The 16,084-nt window shown below is 40.0% G+C and overlaps 1 protein-coding gene across 1 annotated transcript in view; it reads right to left on the bottom strand.

Annotated features, from left to right (window-relative positions):
* Positions 1–10,963: 10,963 nt before the first annotated feature.
* commd10 (COMM domain containing 10) overlaps positions 10,964–16,084 on the bottom strand; it is a 64,803-nt gene continuing 59,682 nt past the window's right edge. The window contains exons 6-7 of the mRNA XM_040050342.1: positions 11,752–11,811; positions 10,964–11,541 (exon numbers count right to left, since the gene is read on the bottom strand). Of these exons, the coding sequence (XP_039906276.1) occupies positions 11,503–11,541; positions 11,752–11,811 (99 nt within the window). The 3' untranslated portion in view covers positions 10,964–11,502. The remainder of the gene's footprint in view (positions 11,542–11,751; positions 11,812–16,084) is intronic.

Here is a 16,084-nt window from a genome sequence, read left to right as displayed (position 1 = left end):
TAGAGGAGGAAGACTTGGTTCTGAAGCTAGAGAGGAGCTTATATGTGTAGAGCAGACAGAGTTTGGAAAGTCACGAGAGAATGTTGTAAAAATCAAGACGATGGGATACGAGAAGATAGAACCTGCGAGAAGCTGAGTGCCCCAGTTCATTTTTAAAAAAACGAGATGAAACTCCATTCAAGTCAGCAACTTTCATATAAACATGCAAGGAAGATACCGCTGCTATAACTTTTCCTGTCTGTGCCCCGCAGCAAGATGTTAATTCTACAAGGATAATAACAGAGTGGAAAAAAGAAGAAATACATAATACATACATAATTGGAAAGAAGAGAGTTTTAGAATAGAAGGGAAAATCATAATTTGCAAAACATTTGTTTGTGTGAGGACTGACCACAGGTGGATTATTGGGGCTTAAGGTTGAACGGCCAGTTTGGAAAGAAAACAAACGTAGAGCACCACTGAATATCTGATGTGGCGATTCTGCTCGAAACAGCCAGAGGAATGATATATGACCATTTATCACCGTGAGACCATGAGAAAAGTAGTGCATTCTCCTAAAACATTCCCAAATTCCTAAATTAAACCAGCTACAAGTCCAGAACTATAAATCATGTAACAGGACAGAACCCCTGAAGGGTCACAAAGGTAAAACATTGATACCTTAGCTTGCAAAAACGTTTGCATTTCTTACAAGAAAGCTCAGCTGTATGATACAGTAGGCTATTATGTACAGTAGATTGCCTCTTGTTGTACAGTACAGCCGGAGTAACTGCACTCTCAGCTCTAGCAGCACCGGCACAAGTTTGCACCATTGCATTTAGAAACAAAACCAAAGGAAGTCACTGACCAGCTCTCAGACTGTAGGTTAGATTATGACTGCAGCCTTGAAAAATATGGCCAGGTAGACAAAAGTACCTGCCATGATTCAGCAGTTTGTAACAGCAATAGCAAATTTACTCTCTTCTTTTTGACTTTATCTGTCTGTCACATTATTGTGGAGGAATTTTGGCTCGCTCCTCTTTATAACGTTGCTTCAGTTCATTAATGTTTGAGAACATTTTCTTATGGAGCCATTGCAACACCTTGATTCTTTTCTCTTGTTGCAGATGCATATCCCAGTTCAGCCCAAACTTTAGCTGTCAGCCTCACGTTTGACTACAGTCATGGTGCCCAGGTCCTATTGCTACAAATCATTCCTAAATCATGATCCCTCCACACTGTGTTTCATGGTGAGTATGAGCCAAACGTGTCACTGTGACCAAACATCTCCACTTTGGTCATGTTTTAAACATGCTACCTGAGCCCTGAAGAGTCTGAGATGTAGTTTTTGCAGTTTTTGTGATCAGTGCATGGGTGAATTTGCAATAGGAACTACACTCCTGGGGCACGCACACACGAAACGAATGACAGACTTGCTACTGGCCCAAACTTATGCTTTTATGCAGGTGGTCGCTCTTACTGATAATCAATCAACTTTGATTATCAGCACCTGGCTGCTACTTACAGTCTTAATTCCTATGGAAGCAGCAAAGGTACACTTTCTTTTTCACATTACTGTAGCTGTCATAGTGATCTATCGCTGGGGCTTATCACAGCAAAAGAGATAAAAAGGAAAATAAAAAGCTATTTATGCATCATTTCTAGCACTATACTCAGAGGTTAAAGTGGATTGGAACAAGGGCTGCTGTCCTTCTACAGAAGAGGAGCCGGCATAAAGAGAGTAGTAATGTTTTGTGGCAGTTTATTTCAAATGCAATTTTCTAACAGCTCAACAAATATCAGCAAACACACAAACTGTGTCTGTTCAGCGTGATACACAATGTGCCTGCTAGCTAAAGGTACGGCTGCTTTATTTCCCAGGGAGAAAAAAGAGAGTGTGATAACTTCACTCAGCGATGGAAAAAGATGTGAGAAAGAAAGATTATTAGTTTTTTAAAGGCAAGCGCTGCCCAGTGACATTTGATAAACTGGAAATTTAAAGCTTACACGTAATGTCCTCATTCATTCTATTTTTTGAAAATAAATCTGATATTGGATGTGCACATGATGGGAAAAATCCTGCAAAACAAATTGAGGTAACACAATAACTTTGGGTTATTCAAAGGTGCATAAAAATAGTTTGCAGTTTAGTGCAGGCTACAGTGTTTAGTTTGCAGTGCTGTGGGGAATTTATAATAATAGACTATGTTGGACTGGTGCAGAGAGGCTGTGGTGTTCAGCGTCAGTGTTACATCAAGCGTAGCAAACATCAGTTTGAATTTAAGCTGATGTTGGTGGTTAGATTCACTCACTTTGCACCTTTGCACTGTCTAGATGTTGGAAATCAGCCATGATAGAGCTCATGTAACCTGTAATCTGTCCATATTTTGATGAATTGAGCTGTGTAAATCCACAATGAGCAATAACCCTCAGAGCAGCAGCACCAACACATGTCAGCTGATCACAGCCTGTACACAAAGAATATCTACTTTCACTCAATAATGTGAATTAATGTGACATTTTTCTATTTTATTTGTTTCCTCCCATATTGCACTACAAGACCCATCTGCCACATTAAACCCTGACTGTATTCAGTTTTCTGTTCAGGTGTGGAGGTAAAGTGACTTTACTTTTTCACTTTTACTCCAGTAAAGAAGTTGGATCAGTACCTTAACTTTTACCTGGGCATTTTCTTTACAACACATGTATCTGTACTTCGGCTTGCCTGTATTTATGTGACACCTGCCATAAACTGTGCCAAAGGATGAGCCACAGCTTCACCATCAGATCCAAACCACTTAATAATAAATACCTTCATTTAGAAACTATATTTTGTGTTTACTTGTGTCATCTGTGTCTAATATTTAAGTGTATTTGATGATCTGAAACATTTAAGTGTGACAAACACTTAAATGGAAATCAGTTTGTCACACCTCTGAATGCAAAACATAGTTTTTTCGACCTTGTTGTAAATTTATCAGCTGTAACTGTTACTGACTCTGAAGCGGAAATCAAGCAAAACAGTGCTTGACAGCAACCTTCTAAAAAAGGTTGCATAGCTGATACAGACTGGTCCCAGTACAGCAATTTCCAAGTTAAAAGGTGGTAAAAGTTGCACAACCTAAATGTGTGAAGACACTTTTGCGCGGCGTATAACTGTATACCTTAAGCTGTGGAAGCAGTGTGTAAGATTAAAAAAAAAAGTGTGTGTGACAGGCAGTAAAGGGGAGAGGAAGTGGCATAAAAACAACTGTTAACAAGTGAAGAGTGAAAAAACAAATAAAAGCAACTGAAAGTGCAAAGTTTAAAAGGAAATAATGAGTTTAATGAAGAACTATCAGACCTGCTTTTAAAACTATTGCATGGATGTATCATTGAAGTCCAACCTCAGAGGTGAGTGTAAAGTTCAGATGTTTAACTGTTTTCATATTTGTCTCAGAGTTGAATGTGTCCACTGGTTTCCAACTCTGCTGTAGATTAAAAATAATATCTGCACTTCTTGATCCACGCAATTTGAGCTGGGATCATGATACAGCTTTTCTAATGGCTCGAGCTGACAACGTGCCCTTAAATCGCATCAACCCCAGAATGCCTCAGATATGTCACAAAAAGGCTACGGGGGCAGGGTGACATGTCTCAAGGTTGCAGATTACACGAAGAAAGTAGCCTGATCTACATTATTACTAATTTATTTCACATTAGATATCCCTCAGCCCATTTCAGAGCTTGTTGGAAGCCAAAAGGAGTTGAGCTGTGAATCTCAAAGTAACTCAAAGTTTTAATAATTCAGTTCTCACAGATTCTGTGACAGGAAAGAACCTCTTCACTCGAATGCTCGTCATCTCTTAAATAAACAAAACAGTCAAAATAAACGTACCTTATTAAAGAGCTGTCCTTATTTGATAAGCTGTTGTTTTTGCTTCATGTTCTTTACTGGCTCTGAGTTATTGTATTTGCACAGTGGTTGCAGCTTTAGACATTCATGATGTCTTAATAGGCACAAGGTGATAGATAATGTGCACTGGAAATAAGTAGCTGCAAGGGTTTTAGGAATCACTCAGACTCTAAAGATGCATCAGGAGAAATGCTGTTCCCTGTCATTCGTAGGTGGAATTGCCTATATACTACAGTTGTGTACATCGCCTGTAAATGCTCTCAGTGTGTTATAGCCTTAGGAGAAATTATATTACTTGTCAGTTTTTGCAGGTGTTTCACATTTTGCAGCATCATGCCTTAACACGCCTCAAGAAACACATCAATTCAGAAACGTGTTCGGATATTTTTGTGCCTCAGCGGTAACAAAATCACTTGCACAGTGCATCTGTTCAATAAACCTGACGGCAGCCAATCAAATTGCTTGAGAAAGACATCACTTGTTCATGGTTGGAGGAGAATAGAACTTCTTTATCTTGCGCTAATAAAACCTGAAACTTCTTTAACCCTGTCATATTACTGTTTATGACCTTTTAACTAACCAAATATGCCCCAAATAAAGAGTTTTGAGTTATATTTGTTTGTAGTGTCATGCATACAGTGCACTTCATTCTGATGTGTTCAGTATTTTACCATACATGCGGAACATCAGCTGTTAAACAGTCATAATTGTGATGATTTTGTGCTTTTGGGTGTGTGAGAATAAGTTGAGAAAATACTTTAAAACTAAAACCACAGTCTGAATATTTGCAGTAAAATGAGAACTCATTTTAAAAGGTGAATAAATACATCAATCAATCATTAATTCATCAATCTTACACTGGCTTTCCTGAGCCGGCTGAGAGATGCAGTCACGGTAAAGACAAAGTACACTCTCCCAGTACTATAATAAAAACAAATAACTAGTCTTTATCAGGTCTTAAAATACTGGCTCACACTTCTTTACGACTTTGCTTCAGTTCATTTTGGTTTGTGGGCATTTATTTAAGCACAGCTCCCACCACAGCATTTCAATCAGGCTGAGGTTTGGACTTTGACTCAAAAACTGGAATACTTTGATTCTATTGTAGATTTGCTTGTTTGCTCTCTTTTTCTCATTGCACTGTCCTGTCACGTGAACAGAGGCTTGTAGACTCCCTCTTAAGTTTTTTGCAGCTTCTCTGAGCATTTCACTGTCTGACCTTGAGGTTAATTTGCTGGGACATCCATTCCTGAGAAGGTTGGCAACTGTCTTGAACGTTTTCCACTTACGAACAATCTTTCTCGCTGTAGAATGATAGATTTCAAATTGTTTGGAAATGGACTTATAACCTTTCCCAGATTGATGGGCAGCAACAATTCCTCCTTGGCATTGTGTTAACACACACCTAAATGCTTCAGACCAGCAAACCGCCCAAATGTCTGCTTTGATAAAGGTGGCCACACTTGGTGATGATCATTTAATAATGAGCACCTGGCTGCTACTTACCCTCTTAATTCCCTTGCTTAGTTTTCCACACTCTGCTTCTGCATTTTTGGCTTAGTTTTGTTAAATAAATAATGACACTGTGTAATATGCCATGTGGTGCTGTTCATCAGAGGTTATATTTAACTAATTTTAAAACCTGGCAAGGACCAGATTATTTTTATTATGTTTTGATAAGTGGGTGTACTTTCCTTTTACCTTGAATATATAATCACTCTAGAAGTTTCTGGGCTTGCCCCGGGGCCTCCTGCCAGCTGCATATGCAGGAAACCCTTCAAGGGGAGCTGGATGCCACCTTAGCTGTCTCCTATCAGCGTGAAGGAACATTAGCTCTATTCTGACCTCTCTGCTGACGTCTGTGCTCCTCACCTTAGCTTCAAGTCTGAACCCAGCCACAATCTCACTCTCTCCTTCTTTTTTAAGCACTACTAAGTTGAGGATTGGAAGTTGGGTTGGAAATACTTCAGCGTCCCACTCAGCGGTCTCTTCACCACAACGGTCTGCTTTACACACGCTCCATCAATCCACACATCCATATCTCACACGCTACCTTCCCATTATAGAAGACGATCAGGATCTGGAGCTACTTAAACTCCTTCTCTCGAGGCAACAGCTCTTTCCAAATCAACAGGGACAAATCAGCCATTTTCATCAGAGAACTGTGGCCTCAGATTCAGAGTTACAGGCACTAATTCCAGTCACTTCATACTCAGCTGAAAAGTGCTCCAGTCCATCTTAAAGGTCACATTTTGATAAAAACCAACCAAAAAACAAGAACGTGAGTTTGCACTCTCTAAAATAAATATATATTCCTTGAGATTCTGTCTATGGTAATCACAAGAATGATGGCAGACAGGGGGCAACCCTCTCAGAGTCCAACACCCACTGAAAATATATCTGACTACCTGCCAAGGACACAGAATGGCAAAAACAGTTCTGGAAATGTGGGAGGTATAGAGGTAGGTCAAGCTGGTCCTTTTATAACTCCACTTTCTACTGGAAAGAACATTTTAAACGTTTTAACAACCAAGCACACATAAGAGACAATGACATGCAAAAACAAACTGCTCTTGACACGACACAGATTTATTATGACTACCTCTCTCCCCGCCATTGTTCACTTTCTATTAGCTGCTCATGGCGTGCGTGTCCATTGTGAAGGGTTGCTCGTCATAAAAGACTGGTGCTATCTGTGCAACTTAATACTACTGTTGTGACTCTCAGCCGTTGTTCATCTCTTACAAAAGACACTCATGATCTTGTTTCCTTTGTTGTTGGAAAGTAGCAGTTGTCAAGCAGGCCCGAGACAAGCGTAGCTGTAGAGACGGGGATTAGACATGTGAACTTACTGTACACACACACAAGCATGTAGTTCATTGTCCACTGTTTAGACATAACGCCTTTATAAAATATAATAATTATACAGACAAATGCAAACATCTATGCATCTATGCTGAACCAAAAAAGTTACATCTATTTTACTTCATGTACAAATTGAGCTGGACAACATGTTTTTGATATAATTGGACAAATAATCCATAAGAACCTTTCCTATGAATTATTTTTTTCTGTTAACTTGACTCTTGTACTTCCTCTTGGTCCTCTTTTTAGATTTTAGAAGATCTTGCCTGTGATAGAAGACTCTGACCAATCACAAGGCTAGATCAAGTGAACAGTGAAAAAGTCTGCATATGGAAAAAGATGCAGTTAAGCAAATAAATTTTATCTGGTTACTAGAGCTTCAAATACAAGGTGATTTCCTTTGAGTGCTTATAAAGTGTGTGCATATGCTAATCTGATGGGAAGGGCTACAAAAACAGAGGGGAGAGACGCATGATGACAGCCTATTCTGAATTTCTGCCTGTAGATTTCCTAGTTAAAAGTCAGTTAAAAAAGTAAAAGCTACCAAAGGTAATTGGATGAGTTATTGAATGCAGAGCACCTAATCTTGAATGCAGTGCATGTATAAGCTAGTTTCTAATGTAACAGTTATTCTGTACCTACAAGTCTTTGTTATTTCTGGCTCTGCATTTCTTTATTTCTACTTTTTGGTTTGCAAGACCTTACTCTATTTACATCTTTAGATATTAGCTTTTGGTCACAGCAGCTTTAAATCAGTACCCTTCAATGAAATTGCCTCAGTTTGCCCAGATCAAGTACATTCATGTGGCACTTTCACATTCCAATGTCAAAAGTTTCACCTTTTCACATGTAAATGTGCAGTGAGGACTGCTCGCCAACTACTGAGTCTGAAATTGAGAAAGCATCCAATTTTATACAGACGTGTTCTACTGACTAGGAAGCACCATCAGTAGAGTTTTCTCATTTGTAACAATTTGCCTCAAACTAAACTGGCGACATCCAATGACGAACCCCGCACAACCTGCAAGCCACCATTTCAATGAGCTTGGAATGAATTTCACAGGGAGATTTTTTTTTTGCAATGACCAGGCACTTTAAAGGGTAAGGGTAGGTTGTGTTACTGCTTCTTTTTGTATTTGCTCAGTCTGGGTTTTTCTTGGTGTAACAGCTTGCGTAAACATTGTTGCAACTTACTTTTAAAAAGCTTCCCTATCTGCAACACATAAACCTGTTTTTTTTCTACTTTACGTAGAAGGCATGACTGAGTAAAAACAAAGAGGAAAATTGAGTCAGTGTTGTGGGTAGTGGCGCACTACTGGGTTCAATTGTTTGTTGGCTTTTCTGTATCCTAGAAGGGAACTATCAGTGTCTGTCATCTGTGGCTCAGCGCTGTCAGCCCTACAGGACCACAGCCACATATGGAGGTAAGCCCATTTGAGACTTATTAAAGCTAGACAAGTACAGCATCCCCCGACTAGCTGCTTCGTAAAAAAAAGTGTGTTCCTCTCTGCGTGGTGTCCAGCCTGACTTAGTTTGCCTCATAACACACACCAGAGCAAGTAAACTGCTTTGACAAGTACACGCAGAGACCCAACTCACCAGACATTAATACACAGGCATAGACACATACTCCTCCTATTCCTCTCATTGGGACTGTGTGTGCTGTATCTTGCTGGATCTCAGTGTGAGTCTCAGTGTGTGAGTGTCTTTTTTCCTCATCTTTTTTTTTTTTTTTTTTCCAGGCATCCATCTCTGCATCTCGGCCTTGCCATCTGTTCTCCATGCTGTGGAACATGGCGCTCCCTCTGGCTGCAGGCGTTTTCACATGGTGGCAAAAATTGTCAATTGTGGAGTTTTTAAAAAAAAGGGAAAAAAAAGCTGAGGACAGAAATTGTTTAGGATGTGGTCTAAAATGCCGCAATTCAGACGTGTGTAAGGAGTGTGTGTAAACATGTCTAGTTTTGATCTTGTTTGAAAGGTGTGGGTTATTTATATATACGTCTTTGCATATTATTTTGGAAGAAATAGCAGTTTTATCTTTCCTTTTTTTGCACTATATTTAAATAGTTTAACAGTTGCTACACTAATTGGCAATTACTGGACCTACTGCAAGCAGGGTTCCCATAGTAAAGTTTTTCCATTTTAAAAGCTGGAAGTGGCAGTAATTTTGTTTGGTTGAGTGCGTATTTTTGTTTTCATCATCTGTCTACCTGCTGATTATCCTATTAACAGAGCTTGCCACCTGCTAAAGTTGGACATAATCAGCAGTAGAACCACATGAAAAGTTGCCTTCTGACTGAAGGAGAACTTTTTGAAATGCAAATATAGTTTGAGATTTATTTTTTTTAAACATTTCCAAAGCAAAGACAGGCATGAGAAGTTTCTCCTAACGTCATATTTACGACTTCATTTCTCCACCACTAATCTGGCTTTAGAGCAGCAGCTTGGGGTTAAGAAAAGCAGCTTTCCCCCCAACATCTTTCTGCCAGGAGGAACCAGAGGGGTTCCTCAGCCAGGTGGCATTTATTATCACTCTAGTGTGTTTTGCACACGACTCATGAGATGTCTCAAATGACATATCCAAGAAGCATCCTGATCCGAACCCCAAGCCATCTTAACTGGATCCTTTGAGCTCCTCACCCTCTGGCAAAGGAAAATTCCAGGCATCCAGCAAAGAAAGCGGATGTTTTTCATTTTTGAGTGTTTCTACTGATCTAAAGCCACAGCTTACTAACACCAACACAGCAATACACCACGAATCGCCGGCTGATGTTATCCTGACTCATTAACAAGACTTCTGATGTATTTGCAATACAACCTGCTCCAAAAACAATCCCAAATAATTTGTCTTCAGAGAGCCAAAGACAGAGAAACTAAGTCACAGATGGCTGGAAAGCAGCCTTACTAAATAAATGTTGGAGATCAATGTCTGAGGGCAACACATCAATATCACCAGCAAGAAGCATGAATGCTTTCTTGAAGTTAAAACGCCATCTCTTAGTAAACAAAAGAAGAATCATGACAAGGTACAATCTGTTTCTTGTATGCTCATAAATTGAACTTGTAATTAAGGCCTCAGTCACACAAGGCAAGGGGCTGGTTGGCCTGGCAACCTCTGGTTGCTAGGGAAAATCTATATTCCCCAATTGGTTGGTGAGTGGTCGCTGTCAGCCCCCGAATGAAATTGGTCACAAAGAGGCCACAGCACCCAAAGCTTCCTTGTCATGGCTTTGGTCGTTAACAGACTGGTGCAGCTGCCCATAGCTTGTATAGAAGATGTCACGATGTTTGCAAATACTTGCCAACTACTAGCTGGGCAGAAGGCAATGCTAAACAGTGTGTTGCAGTTTTCACAGTTTTGTGACTGCTCGGTTAGTAGTAAGTGTTTGTGGGCAAGTTGGTGCCTTCCATGGAAGTTTGGGCGACTATGGAAATCTGCTGGTGACTAAAGTTATTACAAGGAGGTCTCCTTTGCCACCAAATCCACCTTGTGACTGCCCGGAATCATTTTCCAATTATTTGAAGAATATACAGGCCACCCTCCCAGCCAGTGATTGGGGTCTCTGAATAGTCTCCAGGCCTGCATCACTGGGGCTTTTACAATCAATCTCACCCTAACTTCAGTCTCTAGCAACCACTTGCCAGTCTGTCAGGGAGTACACATTTTTCCCTACCGGTGGTTGCTAGATGTTGACCTACTGTTCCCTCTCTGGTGCCTAGCTGACTTAAAATTTCAAAAGCCATGTGACAAACACTACATAGGTAAACAAGTTTGAACATATACACAAATAGGAACTAACACAATATACACGCCACTGACTCTACACTTTACAAATGAAATTCTTCATTTTGCCAGACAAAAAAACCCCAGTCTAACAGATCAAATCACCAGAAAATGCAGAGAAGAGCTATTGGATAGATCTAATAAAGTAAACGGGTTCACTAAAGCTCCAGGGGAAAACAACACCTGGGAATTAGGGAACTTCTCAAGCTTTGGTTCAGTGTGGACGTGAGGAAATTATGCACATACACACATACACAAAAGGGCAGATGCACAAACAAGGACACAGTCATACACCCATGTTCTCACAGACACACAATTGTGCACACAGTCTCATACACACAATCACGCTGGAGGTCTGCTGTGCCTCCCAGAACTCCCATCTGTTGAACCAGCAGTCCAGGTTGGTCTTAATGAGAAATAATGAGCCTTCACTAAATAACAACAGCTTGGATGGATTTCACCTCCACTTCAGATTTTATTAGAATGGCATGGAGAGTAGTTCATTCTTCAAGCTACACAATGTATTTGTTGTAGTTCAAAAGACATTTTGACATTTAATTTCCTTTTTTTTTTTTTTTTTTTTTCTGAGAGTACAAAGGAAACTTGAAGCTAAATGTCTGTTGGCACATTTTCATCATCTACATCTTGTTATAAGGAATGTATAAGGAAAGCAAGCATTAATTTACTAGAGGGTGGAGAAAACATTATTAAACAAACTTGTTCAAGTACAACTCATACTGATGAATTTGGGGTAATTTCCCGCTATAAAATCCAGGCTCTGAGTAATGAGTGCAAAAAGGAGTTCAAAAGGGAACTCATTTCTTCAAACTTGACATATTTCTCAAATAAATCAGAGCACAAAATTTAATTGCTAGGCCTCTAACAGCTGCATGGCTGTCAGCAAAAACACCATTAACATATAGTTCGTGTGCTTGAGTGTGTCTGTGTGTGTGTGTGGCTGTACAAAGTCCAAAAGGCATCATGTCAGGGAATCCAGCTGTCCTTGGACGATTTCGAGCTGAAAGAAAGAGGGGAAATGATGAGTTTTTGGAGCGAATGTGTGCACAAAAGAATGACACAAAGAAGGAGAGGAAGTCTGAAAGAGATATTTAAAAAGATCGAAGTATGAAGGAGTGCAAAATGCAACATGGATACTTGGCACAAAAACACGAAGATGATGTGGCATGAAAGTGGCACAGACACACACACGAAACATAACGAAACAAACCTTGTTGTACAAATCAAGCAGTTGCTGGTGGTTAAACTCAACGAAGACATTTTCCTGAACCTGGAGAGACAGAGAGAGAAACGAGGTTAGAGACAAGCAGAGAGGCATGACATTTATGGGAGGAAACAATCGAAAAAGCAAGAAAAGTTCAGAAATATACAAAAGCAGCAGCGATGAGGAGAAGCAGCGGCGATGAAAGCACATAGGTAAGAGGCATGACGCAGATTTCTCGAGCTGGCTTCTTGCGCTTTCTATAAAAGCCTTCATTAATTATTACTGGTCTCTGACCAGTATGCACCATCTTTTAAGTCTTATCCATCAGTTGTTTAAAAATACACAGAAGAAAAAAAGCTGTCCACCATCTTGCACAGGGAAAACCCATCACTCTGTCTCCATTCTGTTGGCTTACTTTTAAAACTTGTAGACTTCTGTCACCGTGTCACCAACCGTAGTACAAAACTACACACGACTCAATAATACAGGACACTGCTTCTTCTACACTGTCAAGCATATAAACCATCATCCGCTTTCTATATTAGAATTAAATAAAGCAAATACTCTTTTTTCAGTTTATTCTTTAACAATGGTTTTTTTTTCCATTTCATAAAACAAAAAATATCAAGTAATATAGATGTGAAACACCATGAATGCAATCATGTGATAGTTTAATGAAATTAGTCCTGTTCAAGAAACATTTGCATATGCATGGTGTGACTTTTAGAGCTAAAAACATTTCGATTCATTTGTCTACATTTTTGCTTTTACCAGCAGACAGGTGTAGTGTAATGTCACAAACAGCGGGTCACCCAGGGGAAGCTCATACAGCACACTGACGTGAGGTTAGCACACTGCAGACATTCAAGAAAGAAATGTGTGATTTGAGTAATGGGGAGCCTGTGCCACAGTAGATCTTTATGTCTAACAATGCCTCTGGCTCCTGTTATAGACTCAGGAGTGAAGTCACGTTAATGATGGATCACGAAAGTTAGAGCAGCTTTTGTTTTTTTTATACATTAAATGATGCATTTTTCATCTGTGAAGCTGGAATATCAAACTAAGATACATGAACAGTCCAAGTTTGCCTTTAGTTTCATAAAGTTTATTACTTTCTGTGCTAATTCTTAGGTTAACACTGGAGCCTTTTTTCTCTGCAGACTCTGTAGAAAACTATACAGAACCAAGGGCAACCATCACTGAACTACCATCATCATCATCGTCATCATTATCCCATCAGAAACTCAGACTCAACGATAATCCACCTATGTGAGCGGGCGTAATGGGGAGACACTTTATCAACACCCATCACAGAGAAAATAGCTATAATGTGTGAAATGGATGGAGAGCACAGAATGAGAACAGCAGTTCTGTAGCCAACTAAAGTGCATTTATTGATGTTACCCTAAATGTACCAAACTCTGATCCAAGAAGGATAGCAGACAGGAGGGAAAAGACAGAATGAACGAGACCGACACAAAGGGAAAAAAAGGAATTAAATAAGTTCATGCTGAAAGGCAGTAAAACTAAATGTGGGTTTTCTGATTGTACACTCCCATCTAAAGCTCCACTCCCAGCAGTTCGGTGCTTGGAGACTAAACGGAGCTTGGGGGCTTGAAGCTAACTGGCTGGCTGGCTGGTTGGGTGGGTGGAGGGAGGCCATGTGTCATGGTAAATTAATGACAGAGATATTAATTAGAAGCTACATTAAAAGTCCATAAAAGAGAGAACAGAGGGCTGTTATCTCTTGTCAAAGCTCCCACTCGACAGCAGCTTCACAACACAAGGAAAATGTAGGACAGCCTTGAATTTAGCTACAGCTGAGGGAGCGCTGCAAGGACAGCCCAGCAGGTACTGAAACAACTAAATAAAGTGTTGTTACTGAGCGAGATAAAATGAAAAGAAGATGCACATCAAAGAAGATCTACGAGGTGATAAATCATTTCTCAGAGGAAAGACAGTTGCCGTTAGGAAATGATTTGATTTGAAGGAAAAAAATTGTGCATGCAGTGAAATTAGTTGAATGATGAACACGTTTTGCTTCCAGTAGCATTAATCAGCCTCAATTCACGCAACTCCCTCCCATTGATCTCCACTGTGGCAAACACTATTATAATGAGCAGACTCCTGTGCTGCATAATAACTTATCTCGGTTAACAGTCTTTAAGTGTGCTCGGGTCACGGCAGCACCAGGAGACTTGGTGGAAAAGCAGAAATAAACACTTGTCAGCTGGCTGAGCTGCCTATTGTTTTCCGACAGAGGTAAGACAAGGGACAGCCAAAATGACGGTTGTATGTGTGTGACTGTGATCAAAACGAACGTATGAGAAAAAGCGTACAACAAACCGCAGTAACGCTCGGTGTCTTCATGTGTTATGGTTTTGTGAATGTGAGACTGACACTGTGTTCTGATAAGATTTTCAAAAGACTGCTGCGTGTGTGTGTGTTTTATCTTGGAAAACGCATTCCTAAATGTGTATGTGTATGTGAGTGTGTGTTTGGCCCATCAAATTGTTCCTCAGGGTTGAGATTTTGCCAGGCAGTAACCCAACAAGGCTCTGACAGATCTGGGCTAACACTAATGGGGATAGGATGCATCATCCTTGTCATCACAGCCCTGTACAGCCCTAAAGAAGGCGCACGCACACAGATATACATAAACGTTTCATCTGTCGTAGTGCTAAAAAACAGAAAACAGGATAAACCCATTAACATAATCACAGATTCACTTGCATCTGGTGTTCCATATGCACTACATGTTAAACCGTATATAGGCTAGACACTGAGGGAAACCCAAAGCATGAGGGAGAATGAACAAGCAAAGGCGTAAATTAGCAAATAAATGACCTATAAAGTCATAAAATAAATCAACAAAACTCCTTGAAATATATCCTTGAAATGTAGGACAAACTTTTCTTCTCTCAGTGCTAAAAGCTCTCAACAATGTCACTTGTACAATTCTCAAGATGAGTCAACAAAGTCACAGAGGATAAAGACTCTTTGGGGATTACAGCATAACTCACCATGAGGACACCCTGTTAATTCTTTAGTCTCTGGACACTTAAAGCGAAATTACAACATGCACATGATTTCCACAGCTTTGGCCTTCAGTGCTATCAGTAATAACAATGTTAAGTCAGTTTCTCCAATCTGGATGTGTTGTTCGATAGCAGAGAAACAAAGACAGTGAGATTTTAAATGGATGCACATTATAGGAAATGTTATTTAGAAGGGAAAAAAAGGTACCATTAACGAGGAAACTGACTGTAATGTCAATGTAACATCATTATGTAATAAATGGTTACTGATATTCTGGCTGTGTTCACTTGAAGTTTTACTTTTAAATCGTGGTAATTGGCAGCTTTAAAAACTGGACCCCAAACATCCACCAGATTCACCAAATTTTTTATTGCACAAAAATTGGGTTAAAATTCTGTTGTGATTATTATTATTTTCGTCATTTCATTTTTTATATATGCCTTTTATCCCCAGGACTGCCTTAATTCTTACAGGTACTGGAAACATTCCTCAGAGATTTTAGTCCATATGGACATGATAGCATCACACAGTTGCTGCAGATTTGTCAGCTTCACATCTATGATGCAAATCTCTCATTCCATCACATCTCACAGGCGCTCTTCTGACATCTGATGACTATGGGGGCTATTTGAATACAGCGAACTCACTGTCATGTACATGAAACCAGTTTAAAATGATTTTGAAGCTTTGTGACATGACACGTTATCCTGCTGGCAGCAGCCATCAGAAAATGGGTACACTGTGGTCATGAAGGGACATGATCAGAAACAGCAGTCAGGTAGGCTGTGGTGTTTAAACGATGGTCGATTGGTACTAAAGGGCCCAAAGTGTGCCGAGGAAATATCCCCTACATCATTACACTAACACCTGGCCATACTGCAGGTACAGAGCAGGATGGATGCATGCTTTGGTTGTTGCTGTTTTTGGCAGATTCTGACCCTACCCCAGCAGAAATAAAGGCTGATAAGACCACACGCTGTTTTTCCAACCTTCTACTGGTCAGTTTTGGCGAGCCTAGGTGAACTGTATAACAATTTCCATTTCTTAGCTGACAACAATGGCACCCTTGAAGCAAACGATCTCTAGTTGCTGCTATAGCCCATTTGCTTCAAGGTTCAACTGTTGTATTCAGACATGCTCTTTCCCCTACTTTGTTTTGCAACAAGTGGTTATCTGAGTTATATCAGCTCGAAGAAGTATAGCCATTTTTCTCTGTTCCTCTTTAGCAATACCACCCTTTCTCTGAGAGATCTGCCACTCACTGAAAATTTTCTCTTTTACCTTTTTCCCCTTCTGATGC

This window comes from Simochromis diagramma, unplaced genomic scaffold (genome assembly GCF_900408965.1).
Source record: "Simochromis diagramma unplaced genomic scaffold, fSimDia1.1 OVJJ01000131.1, whole genome shotgun sequence".
NCBI classification, from domain to species: Eukaryota; Metazoa; Chordata; class Actinopteri; order Cichliformes; family Cichlidae; genus Simochromis; species Simochromis diagramma.
Note: the sequence above shows the minus strand (reverse complement) of the source record. Positions and strands in the feature narration are given on the sequence as shown.